General features: G+C 39.0%; 1 protein-coding gene across 1 annotated transcript in view; it reads right to left on the bottom strand.

The window, feature by feature from the left end:
• The window catches only part of lrrc75bb (leucine rich repeat containing 75Bb), a 41731-nt gene extending 33884 nt beyond the window's left edge, over nucleotides 1–7847 (bottom strand). Inside the window, exon 1 of the mRNA XM_030742225.1 lies at nucleotides 7396–7847. Coding sequence (XP_030598085.1) covers nucleotides 7396–7686 — 291 coding nt within the window. The 5' untranslated portion in view covers nucleotides 7687–7847. The remainder of the gene's footprint in view (nucleotides 1–7395) is intronic.
• Nucleotides 7848–12592: the final 4745 nt, after the last annotated feature.

The following is a 12592-nucleotide window of genomic DNA, read 5'->3' as shown; positions in this document are numbered from 1 at the left end:
GTTTCACTGGCTCATCCTTCTCTTACAGTTTACAGTGATGGCAATTTTATGTAAGGATACAACAAGAGGCTGTGGAGCTTAAAAATAAATACTGTCAGCTCCATATGAACTGAAAAGCTTTTCAAATTGCAGGCTGGAGGTTGAAGCTGTGTAAGACATGCTCTATATGTGCTGACAGCCATAACACTGTGGGGCACAGTGGAAGCAAAGAGGAAATCTCCCATCAGCATTTTCTCCTCCTCCAGCTTTTGAGTTGATTTATTACAGCAGATATCAGTGGGATTCCCTGATGCTGGGCTATCCTCCAGACCACCCCTCCCTTCAATGAACCTCATTAATGGGAGACAGAAGGTGCCACATGTGTCCAAAAGTGGAAGCATAGAGGATTTTGCACATTATGATTATGATGCATGTTAACTATAGTGCAGCTGGAGCATCAGATATTTTTTTGTGGCGCGTTCACATTTAAATCGAAAGACATTTTAACTACGCAAAAAAAGATCTGATCCCGTGGATTAATCCGACTGATTCCTAATTTTAAAAAGCGTGAAATGTTTTACTATTTTTCTATGCCTGTGGATACGCCTGTGTGCCGTCAGATCCCACAACAAATGTCCCCTGTGAAAGCTGCATATCTAATCTGACGTGTGCTTTGTCACAAAAAGTCTGAATCAAGAGATGAGCTCCGAACCGCAGAGCATCATCCCACACATGCAGTTCATTAGAATCCAATTAAATATATTGCAGAGTGCAACAAATCCAGTCCCACCATTTTACGAGGGAAGAAACATGCCACAGCTGTCAGGAGAAGAACCTTCCAACTTCGGTTATATTTACTTTTTTTTTTTTTTTTTTCTTGGCTGATGGTGCTAAAGTCAAAACATCATGGCTGTAATAAGAAAAAGTAAAGCTGTGAAGACCTAAATATTGAGCGGGTCTCAACAACACTTTGACACTTTGGTTATAATATTTTGGGAAATATAGTTATTAATTTAATGACAGGTGGCAAGATTATTACCAGTCAATATTTTACAATAACCAGTCATTAGCTTAGCATAACATCAAGATAACAGTTGGGAAGGTGCTAGTCTGGCTTTGCCAAACACAAAATCTCAAGTGTTTCTGAAACTAGTTTCTTCATTAAACATCAAACTGCCCCCCCCCCCCCCCCCCCCCAACGAACCCCCCCAAAACTTCTTGAGCCCTGTTAATCACCTGAAACTGCAGGAAGTTGTAACCGAAAATTAGTAAACCATGTCAATTAGCAAACAAGCTTTTAAAGACACTCGCTGGTGTACTTTGTTACTTTTAGACAAAGTTAAGCTACGTTTTAGATCATAAAAAGATTGTAAAAATATAGCACTGCAACACTGGTGCTGGAAATGAGACAAGAAAGAATAATGCAGAAAATAGTTAATCTTGGGAATTCATGAGAATCACAAGCACACCAAGCAGAAAACATAATCTAATATTAATAGATATAAATAGTAATATTTATTTTACTGCTCTGTGCGCTCTTGGTGCTGCTGTTAATTTCTAATGTGACAGCTGCACATTATAGCTCTGAAACTTATGAAACATTAAAACATTAAATGTTACTCACTGTGCTCAGAACTATCATTCTCCCACAGTCTAATACAGAAGATGTAGAAATCATTTCTGTCTGTTAATTTGATCCATTGAAAATTATTGGCAAATATCTTACAAATGTAAATGATCAATTTTCACTTATTTTCAGTCCATCTGACCATTTGCAGAATTATTAAACCATAAAAAGGCACCTAAACTCAACAGATGAACCAGTGTTGTGTCTGCACATGACAGACAACTTAGAAAAGAAACTATTTCAGATTGTATATTTGGGCACTTTGTTACCAGTAGCCTGTTGCAAAAACACATAATGTGTTCCCTTTTCATGTCAAAGATAACACCATTGGACAGATATAAAGAACTGATTCCTGAAGAGCCAAAAACTTGGCAAATCTGAACGTGGTGTGCACCGTGTCCTGAAGAAAATCTGAGGAAAATGGAAAACTGGAGAACAAAAGAAGTGGTAGGCCTAAAAAAAACTATCTACAGCAGATGAACAGTATCTGAAAGGCATGCTTTTAAGAAACAGGAAAAAAAAAAATCCAACAAAGACCTGACAGGACCTGAGAGATGCAGCTGACCCTTCAGCTGATCCAGCTACTGTTCACTGAAGCCTCATCAGAAATGGTCTATGTGGAAGGGTGGCTGTCAAGAAGCCACTTCTTAAGGAAGGGAAACAGGGAGAAAAGGCTGAGGTATGACAAATTACACAAGAACTGGGCTGAAAATCAGTGGCAACAGGTCTGATGGAGTGATGAATCCAAATTTCACATTCAAATCATTGTCAGTTTGTATGGAGATAAAACAGCAAGTGTCTACAGCCATCTGTAAAACACAGTGAAGAATCTGTCAGGGTTTGGGGCTGCAGTTCAGCCAGTGTTGGAGATCTACAAATTGATTAATTTTGACTGTAGAAACGTATAGGCAGATTTTGATGCTTCATGCAATATCACCTGGAAAGCATCTGATTGGCAGCTACTTAATTTTTCAGTATGGCAACGATCCCAAACACACTGGATTGGCTCCCCAGACCTCAACATTATTGAAACATTGAGGAATCATCTTTAGGATTTAAATTTAATGTTATTTATATATTGCCAAAACACAACATCAATCACTTAAGGCGCTTTATATTATATTATATTATATTATATTATATTATATTATATTATATTATATTATATTATATTATATTATATTATATTATATTATATTATATTATATACAGCCTAGGCGTAATGCAGAGTAACTAAGGGAGGGTTCAGGGTCACCTGATCCAAACCTAAGTATAAGCTTTATAATAAAGGAACGTTTTAAGCCTAATCTTAAAAATAGAGAGGGTGTCTGTCTCCTGAATCCAAATTGGGAGGTGGTTCCACAGAAGAGGGGCCTGAAAACTGAAGGCTCTGCCTTCCATTCTACTCTTAAATACCCTAAGAACAACAAGCTAGCACTGAAGTACTCCGTGGGGTGATATGGTACTATAAGGTTTAAGATATGATGGAGCCTGATTATTCAAGACCTTGTATGTGAGAAGAAGAATTTAAAATTCCATTCTGGATTTATCACGAGCCAGTGAAGAGAAGCCAGTATAGCAGAAATATGCTCTCTCTTTCTAGTCCCTGTCACTACTCTCGCTGCAGTATTTTGAATCAACTGAAGGCTTTTCAGGGAGCTTAAAAGACAGCCTGAAGGACATATCCTGGTCAAAAATGACTCCAAGATTTCTCACAATGCTACTGGAGGCCAAGGGAATGCCATCCAGAGTAAGTATCTGGTTAGAAACCAGGGCCAAGTACAATAACTTCAGTTTTATCTGAATTTAGAAGCAGGAAATTAGAGGTCATTCAGGTCTTTATGTCTTTAAGACATTCCTGCAGTTTAACTAATTGATGTGTGTCATCTGGTTTCATCGATATATAAAGCTGGGCATCATCTGCATAGCAATGAAAATGTATGCAGTGCTTTCTAATAAAACTGACTAATGGAAGCATGTATAATGTAAATAGAATTGGTCCTAGCACAGAAACTCTTCAAATAAACCATTCCTCTGCAGTTGATCAGTTAGCTGTTTTACAACTACTCTTTCAAGGACTTTTGAGAGAAAAGAAAGGTTGGAGATTGGCCGATAGCTAAGATAGCTGGGTCAAGTGATAACTTTTTAAGTAATGGTTTAATTACTGCCACCTTAATGGCCTGTGGTACATAACACATTAATAGAGATTGATTTATAATATTTAAGACTGAAGCATTCATTAATGAGGTTTAATAGACATGTTGATGGTTTGCAGGAAATAATTATTGAAATTAATTCAGAAAGATCAACTGAAGAGAGAGAGTCTCCATAAATATCATTATTATTGAAAGTAGCTGTACATAATGATATGTCAGTGAGATGGTTATGAATTTTTTTTTTCTCACAAATTTAATTTGTGAAGATATTCATGAAGTTATTATGGGTTAAGGTTACAGGAATTCTCGACTCAACCAAGCTCTGACTCTTTGTCAGCCTGGCTACGTTGCTGAAAAGAAACCTGGAATTGTTTTTATTTGATTCAGTCAGTGATGAATAGTAAGATGTCCTAGCTATAGTGAGGACTTTTTTTTTTATAGAGTAACAATATTTTAAATTAGTGAGACACCATTTCCTCTTTATAGAGGACAAAATAAAAAGCAGCCAACATCCAAAGAAGAGCTTTGAATGGCCTTCAAGAAGCCTGGATAACTATTCCTGAAGACTACTTAAAGAAAGTACAAGAAAGCTGCCTAAGAGAGTTCAGGCTGTGTTGAAGAATAAAGATGGCATACCAAATATTGACTTTAGAATTTCCATATATGTCTGCAAGTTTCAATAAATCCCTGCAACTATTTCATATTTTCTCAGCAAAATATGAAAAAAGAGGTCTGGCTCAAGACTTTTGCACAGTACTTTACGTGTCCACATAAATTCAATAATAAAAAAGAATATTAGATGCATACATAATTTTTTGATTGATACTGATATTATTTTATTTATTATTGATACGAGTATATATATATATATATATATATATATATATATATATATATATATATATATATATATATATATATATATATATATATATATATATATATATATATATTTTTTTTTAAAAACACCACTGAATAAAATGTGTGTTGTGACAGCTAATCTTAATCTTCAAATAGGTCACATACAAAGTAGATAGTTTAATTAGTATTTTCTCCATTGCTACACATTGGTAATTGATATGAGTATTTGCTGATTCTTTGTTTACTTATAAATATCTAGGAGACCTAAACTAATTAACTTAATGGCCCAGAAGGCAGATTTGCCATGGAGATATCACGTTGGGGCCAACGTTATTGGTTCCTCTTTGAAATGACTTCCTCGATGTGAGAGGCGCTTGTTCCAGCATCCATCACTTCAAGGTGATAATCTCCAAAACCATCCGTCCCTGAGAGGAAAAGCTGCTTTACTGCTAGAGAACAACAACAGGAGATCAGCTGCCAGTTTTTCCTTTTTTTTTTTCCCAGTCTTGAAGTATTATTAGTCAGACACTTGGCTTCAGCCCCAACAACGTAGCAGTGCTCTGGCTTCACCTCACTGAGTGATGGAGAGAGTATTCGTGCTTCGTGAGCAGTTTAAATGCCGAGCTATGGAGAAAGCAACCCCTGCTCACGATCAACACATCTACATGCCGATCTTGAAAATCCTCTAAAAAAAAATAAAGATATGACTGACTCCAGGACTGCTTTAATAAACATAGGCACTTTGAAGTCTTAAAGGAAGCTATGCATGAGTCACATCCCTCCTGCTTCATGCAAATAGTGTATGAATCTTAACAATTCACTCTATTTTGCGCTCTGCTTTTGGTTTCTGAAGAAGGTTACCCATGAATCTGTCTTCAATTCAGACTTTTCAGAGCTTCCTATCAACATTGCTTCCTGCTTTAATCTGCACACATCTGTATAATTTATTCTATGGCACCCTACAGATGGGCAGGGGCTTTTCATGACAGGAGGCCCTCTTGATCAAAACTGCTTTTGTCTGAACTTCAAAACTGTTCCCTTTGATCAATGCACAGCTAACAGAAGGCAGCAGAAAGCTCGAGCTAAGTGTGAAAAAATATTTATTTTTTCTTATTTCTCTAGCTTGTATACATCTTCATAGAGTGAGGATTAAACCAGAGAAGGTAATATGCAGGAATGTGTAACAGATGAGACAAGAAAGCTTTCCCTTCCCTACAACTGTATATGATTTTGGAGCAACGAAAATGGGGAAAGAAAGGTGTTTTGATCAGGGACTGATTAGAGCTATTTTTAACAGTGGTATCAGAACCTCAGTGAAGTTTTGAATAAACTGCTCCTTCAACCTTTTTAGCAAATAAAACAGTGAACAGTATTCCTATTTATTTAGGTATACTAAACATAGTCCTGGAAAAGCCTCAGTGGAGTCTATAAGCTTGACTGGTAAACAAAGCCAACCCGGACCCTATAGTTTGTCATATTAAAAACATATCATGCTGATAAAAGTACTGTATGGAGCCTGGCTTTATCATCTGGTACGGTAGCAGTTGAATTTTGAATCTCACATCCCATCCAGTCTGATTTCATTCATCTAAAAAAATACTACAAAAACCTAGACTGACATCCATAATTTGGAAGTTTTAGTACACCCTTTAATTTTCTCCCATCTCTCACATATCACGTACATCTCTCAGTCCTCCTGAGCTCATCTTCAGTTAGTCCAGAATGCAGCAGCATGGCTGCTAACAAAAACTGGGCTGCACTCGCACATCACCCCAATTCTGGCATCCTTTTCACCGGCTTCCAGTGAACCTCATGAATTTAAACCATTATTAATTACATATAAAGCCCTACATGGCCAAGGTCCTCATGTACTGTCGACCTGCTGAGACCTTATTCCAGCAGCTGAGCTCCCTGGTCCTCTGGTCTTTTAACTGATGCATGCTCTAATTTTAAATCCTTTTGACTTTATTTTAAACGCTTTTGAGGTCACAGCGCATCAACTTTGGAACAGCCTCCCTCAACCCATCAGGTCGGCTGAATCAGTGGTGTGTTTCGAATGACTACTCAGAGCTGGTTTTTAGTGGTTTTATAGGTTTTCTCTAATCTGTCCCCCAATATTTTTGTGCTATATCTCATGCCAGATGGGTGCACAGAAGTATGCATGTATGAACAAATGTAAGACTGCCTGTTACTGTGTGTTTGCGTGATGGGATGTGTACACTTCTCTTCAATGTGTGGTTTTATCCAAACTGTAAAGCACTTTACAGCTGTGTGTTGAGAAATGCCATAGAAATAAAGTTATTATTATTTATGACCATTCCCTTTCAGAAAAAAGCAGGTAGTTTACCTGAATCATTCTCAGAAAACAAACAGCATTCATTTGAGAGAAGTTGCACAGAAACGATAATATGAAGGATTATCATGAAGGCGTGATCATTATACTGAAGCTTTGCTTCTGCTTTAATCAGTGAGTGCTCTGTTAGCCGTGGCCAGTGTATGACATGCAATAAAGAACAAGTGAACTGGTGAATTTTTGAAATGCACCTGTGGATGGTCCAAGCATGTGCAGACTACTTTACGCAGAACTAGTTTCCTAATGATTTAAAAAGGTGAGTTGTTTAAAAGAAACATTTAACTCATTAATAAAAGGAAAACTTGCGACGCTTCTTCCTTCAATTACAAAGTTTGCAGTACAGTAAGAATAAAGTAGTCCCTCCCCCCCAAGCTTCCGCAGTCAGCCCATGCATGATTAAAATAAGGTCAGTTCCTTGCCTTTCTCAGCACTTTGAGCACTTCAGCTGCTTGCTCCATCTTCTGCTCCCGGAGAAGCCTCTGGATTTCCCGGACCCAAGTCACCCGCCTGACATATGGGCTGTGGTTGGTTTTCCGCAGCATCCCTGGAAGCTTGTCGGACTTGAGCATCAAGGATGTAAACAAGAAGTCTCCGCCGCTCCTGCCGCTACTCCTCTCGCTCTCTCCAGGAATATCATTTCTCTGGCGTCTCCGCTTTGACAATTTGCTATCAAAATCGAGACTTCTTTGTCTGGTCAACTTAGAACCCATCACTCCTCAGAGGATGTGTCACTGGAGGTGCTGAGAGCGAATTTACAGCGCGCAGCCAAAACATCACACTTAACTTGAAATGTGAAGAGATACATAAAATAGTGCCTCAAAGTTTGAAGGCTATTAACTAACCGCACAGCATCACTATCGTAAATGTGCGGCTGGTTTCGCCGCCGTCTTCTCTCCGTCTGCATCTGTCCATGCGCTGCCGGAGCACTCTGGCATCCCTCGCTTTACTTAGAGATGGTGTTTCTTCTCAGCCAATCAGATCGAGATTTGCTACACAGCTCGAGAGTGCAGGAAACTATCATCTGAGTTTTCTTCCACAGTTATTATAGTTAACTAAATCTAAACTAAAAATTAAAACTGAGTGCGGAGAAAAAAGTACTAACGGAAATAAAAATGAAATGATATAAAAATGTATTTAGTTTGAGTCTTTCTCAGTTTTGTTATTGCAACCCGAGGCTTTAGTGCATCTGTTTATTGAGACTTGGGATATCTACATGACTGAGAATCAACTGCCTTCGGAAATATGGTATTTCTACACACCGGCCACTTTGTTAGGCACACATGTTCATTCTGTTAAAGCCAATATCTAATCAGCCAATCACACGGCAGCAACTCAGTGCATTTAGGCATGCAGGCATGGCCAAGACCACCTGCTGAAGTTCAAACTCAGCATCAGAATGGGGGAAGAAACGTAATTTAAGTGACTTTGAATGTAGCATGGTTGTTGGTGCCAGACTGCTGGTGTGAGTATTTCAGGAACTGGTGAGCTGGGGGGATTTTCACAACCATCTCTGGGTTTTACAGAGAATGGACCAAAAAGGAGAAACTATCCAGTGAGCAGTAGTTCTCTGGGTGAAAATGCCTTGTTGATGATGCCAGAGGTCAGAGGAGAATGGCCAGACTGCTTCAAGCCAATAGGAAAGCAACAGTAACTGAAATAACCACTCATTCACAACACCTTGAACCTTAAAGCAGATGTGTTTAAACAGCAGAAGATGTACCAGCTATCACTCCTGTCAGCAATGAGTGGGAAACTGAGGCTACAGTTCACAGGGACTCACCAAAACTGGACAGCAGAAGATCTGAAAAACATTTCGATTTCAGCTGCAACATTCTGTAGGGTCAGAATTTAGCTTAACTACATGAAAACATGGATCCATCCTGTCCTGTATCAACAGTTCAAACTGGTGGTGGTGTAATGGTGTGGGATGCTTTCTTGGCACATTTTGGGCCCCTTAGTGCTAACTGACTGAGGTAGGCGGTGGTGTTTAGACATCATCACCTACCGGAATATTGTTGCTGACCTTGTCCATTCCTTTATGACCACAGTGTACCTGCGACAACGTGTCATGTCACAAAGATCAAATCATCTCAAACTGCTTTCTTGAGCATGACCATGAGTTCACTGCACTCAAATGCCCCCCACAGTAACCAGATCTATTTAGGACACCTTTGGGATGTGGTGGAACAGGAGATTCACTTCATGGATGTGCAGCTGACAAATCTGCAGCAACTGTGTGATGCTATCATGTCAGTATGGACCAAAATCTCTGAGGAATGTTTCCAGCACTTTGTTGAATCTGTGCCACAAATAATTAAGACAGTTCTGAATGTAAAAGGAAGCCCAGTCCATTACTAGCAAGGTGTAACTAATAAAGTGTCCATTCAGTGTGTGTGTTGTATTTTCTGCTCTGAACATCTGAAAAATGTACATCTGACTCTCCATATTATAAAAACTCAAAGTGACACTAACTAATAAAAAGTAATTTAAAATGAAATTTTTTCAAACAGTAAAAGCTGAACTGAAACAAACAAATCTACTTTGGAAACAAATAGAAACTAAACTGGAATGACAACAAAAACTTAAAGGAAAAATAAAAAACTAATAGAAAATACAAACAAATATATATAATAACTCTGGAACCAGTATCATAACCATGTGCTGTTTGGCCACAGAAAGGATATTTGTTAAATCATGTTCATTAATTAACATGATTAAAGACCCTCTACCTAAAGAGTACTTAGGTAGAACAGATGGTGTAACAGTTATGAACACTTTTCCTTGTATGGAAACCTAGTATAGACTTTGTCAGGCATCTAATTCAGAGGGGGTGCCCCGCTCATCCTGCATTTAATTCTGCCTTGACAGCATCCTTATGGCTAATAGCAGCAGGTGGCAGCCACTTTCTCTCAACACAAGAGAAACAGCACACCAGAAATGACGTTTTAAAAAAAATCTAGACCCTGATCTAAAAGTGAAGTGGGTTATGAGAAGCCTGATTATTATTGACTTCCTGTGGCAGCACTGAACAGTCATGACTAATTTTATACAGATGTCTTTGAAGACAGACGCAAGAAGACATCTGAGAATAAAAAGCAACTCTTTGTTTACTGTATATCTTACCTTTCATCTGCCCTTGTGTCTGCAAACTTATGCCGAGCCTTTGGGATGCTGTGCTGCAGGATGTGTCGGCGTTCACAGGCGGAGGCCTACTCCAGGAGCAGCAGGTGTACAGGAAAAAAAAAAATGCTTAATGATCTGCAGTTTTATCTCCAAGATTTCTTATTCTCTCTCTGTTCTGCTTGAGTGACACCGCGGTCACTGTGTGGTTTATGAGACGTGGGCCAACATTTAAATTCAAGGAGAATCATTAGCCCGCTGCGAGAACACCTGTGGCTCTCTTTGTTTCCTGCTCTTTATCGTGGTGGGCTGAGATATCCCTTTACCTTCCCAGCCAGACTCATACTTCTCAGCTGATGTGTCTCGTGGTTCAACATACCCGCCTGCAGCGTAGGAACTGATTTACCAACCTGCGTTGCACCATCACTGCATAGATGGACGTGTCAGGCTTTGTCATGTGCTCTTTGTAGGCCATACACAGTTGTCTTCACAAGATGACAATAGACCAGTGAAGAACAGGGTGTAACAGCACATATGGAAAACCACAGTTTTGTCTGTGCTGCAAGTTGATATTATTGCATTATGTGCAAGAAATATAAAAGAAAATGTGTTTTCTATGTCGTCTAGAAACAAAAGAAAAGTGCAGCTACAGGTTTAGCAGATCTGGTCCTCTTCACAGAACAGTACGTTCAAGTAGAGATGTGGGTCAGAGCAGATAAAATAGACAAGTGTAGAAAAAAAAATGTGTGGTCCAGTATATTCACTCTATGTTGACTCTGTATCCACACAGGGTTTAGAAATAACTGATAAAATGTTATCTAAATTATGCAGTCAGAAAAAGTAATGAGTAACTACAGTTACATTGTCAACGATTACTTGATTAAACTTTGATTGTGTGGTTAGATTCTGATTAATTCTGAATATGTTACAGTTTATTGTTAATGATGAGTTTACTTTTATGTTTCTGACTAATTCAACTCCATCTCACAGCTCAGCTGGAGCCGATCCCAGCTGGACACATATGGAGACAGACAACCACACATGCTCATGTTCACACCTACAGTCAACCAGCCAGTTGGACCCCAATTACAAAAGTTTCCATGTGATTTGTACTGACTCGGTGTAAGTTGTGCATTTACATCTTTTATTGAAGAAGGAATTAAAACAGACTTTTTTATTTTTTAAGGCTGAAGTCGGTCATTTGGCAGGAGCCTGAGGGGAAAATCTGTGGCTCTGTGGTTCTTTTGAGAAAGAAAATGATGATCACCCATCTCTTCTATGTTTCGTTGCATTGCAAATGCACCATTTTCCTGCTAGACCCTTTTGTGTGAAATGGAGCAAGGTACCTAACTCTGAATATTTAGTACAGCTTCAGGGTTACAGCTGTGAAAACACAAATGCTGGCTGTTGGCGATATCACAGCAGAAACAAAGTGCTGGGAACAAATTAGCAAAAACAAAACAAAAGATTTGCAGAAGCGAATGGATGGATGGATGAAAACAAAAGATTTCCTGAGTTTTTTTTATCTGTAAAGTTCAAAGCCAGTTGTCAAAAGTTTTCAGGGATTTTCTTTCTGTTTATGGACCACTCCTCCCTGGGCACCTAAAGACTTTAAATTTGATTCTTGAGTGCTTTGTTTCCCCCCTACGTTTATAATTGAGGCTTCATGTGGGCATGAGAGGTCCCGAATTTAAAACACACATGGACAAATATGGCTTAAGGGCCAGAGACAGCCAACAAATCATCCCAATCTGGCCTCTGATGTCCTTAAAGGCAAACCCCAGCATCTCGCCAATAAATAAATAAATAAATAAAAGAAAACATTATGTTAGTTGATCTTGAGGTGAACAACTATAGACAATAATGAAACAGCCTACAAAATGGAGGCCAAGCACCTCACAGTCTGGCGTTATCACAATCACCTGGACTTAAACATCCCAAAAACCATGGAAATGATAGTGGACTGAGTACTCTGCCCTTTCCATAAACAGGAAGGAAGCAGAGAGAGTAGAGCGCACTCTACTCTCTCTTTAGAGTGCCACACATGTCTCCCAACAAAGCCCAACAGAGGCTTTACTTCCTGATGAAGCTAAAGCTAAAGCAGGGCCACCTCCCTCATTACCTGCTGAACAACTTCTACTGGTTGACTGTAGAGCGACTTCTGACTTACTGCTGCACAATGTGGTTTACGAGTTGCACAGGAGAGAACAGAAAGGATCTACATCACAGCAGATAAAGAGCCTTTCATCTGGTGATTATTTCTTACTCTCAGTTTCAGGGTCATGTAATTGCTCCGTGGATCCTAGAAAGTTGCTTTAGCTCAGAAAATTAATTATTTCAGAACAGCTGTCGTCTCAGCGTTTTTCTTTCTGTCTACATCTTTCACCCCAATCAGAAACACGAGTTAGACGTTTTATGGTGGGATGGGTTAAAGTTTAATGACTTTGCGATAGTTACACATTGAGACCTGGAGCAAACCTTTTACTGATCAACTGC

Source organism: Archocentrus centrarchus, chromosome 12 (genome assembly GCF_007364275.1).
Source record: "Archocentrus centrarchus isolate MPI-CPG fArcCen1 chromosome 12, fArcCen1, whole genome shotgun sequence".
NCBI lineage: Eukaryota > Metazoa > Chordata > Actinopteri > Cichliformes > Cichlidae > Archocentrus > Archocentrus centrarchus.
The sequence above is the reverse complement of the archived record's forward strand: the minus strand, read 5'-3'. Positions and strand labels throughout refer to the sequence as shown.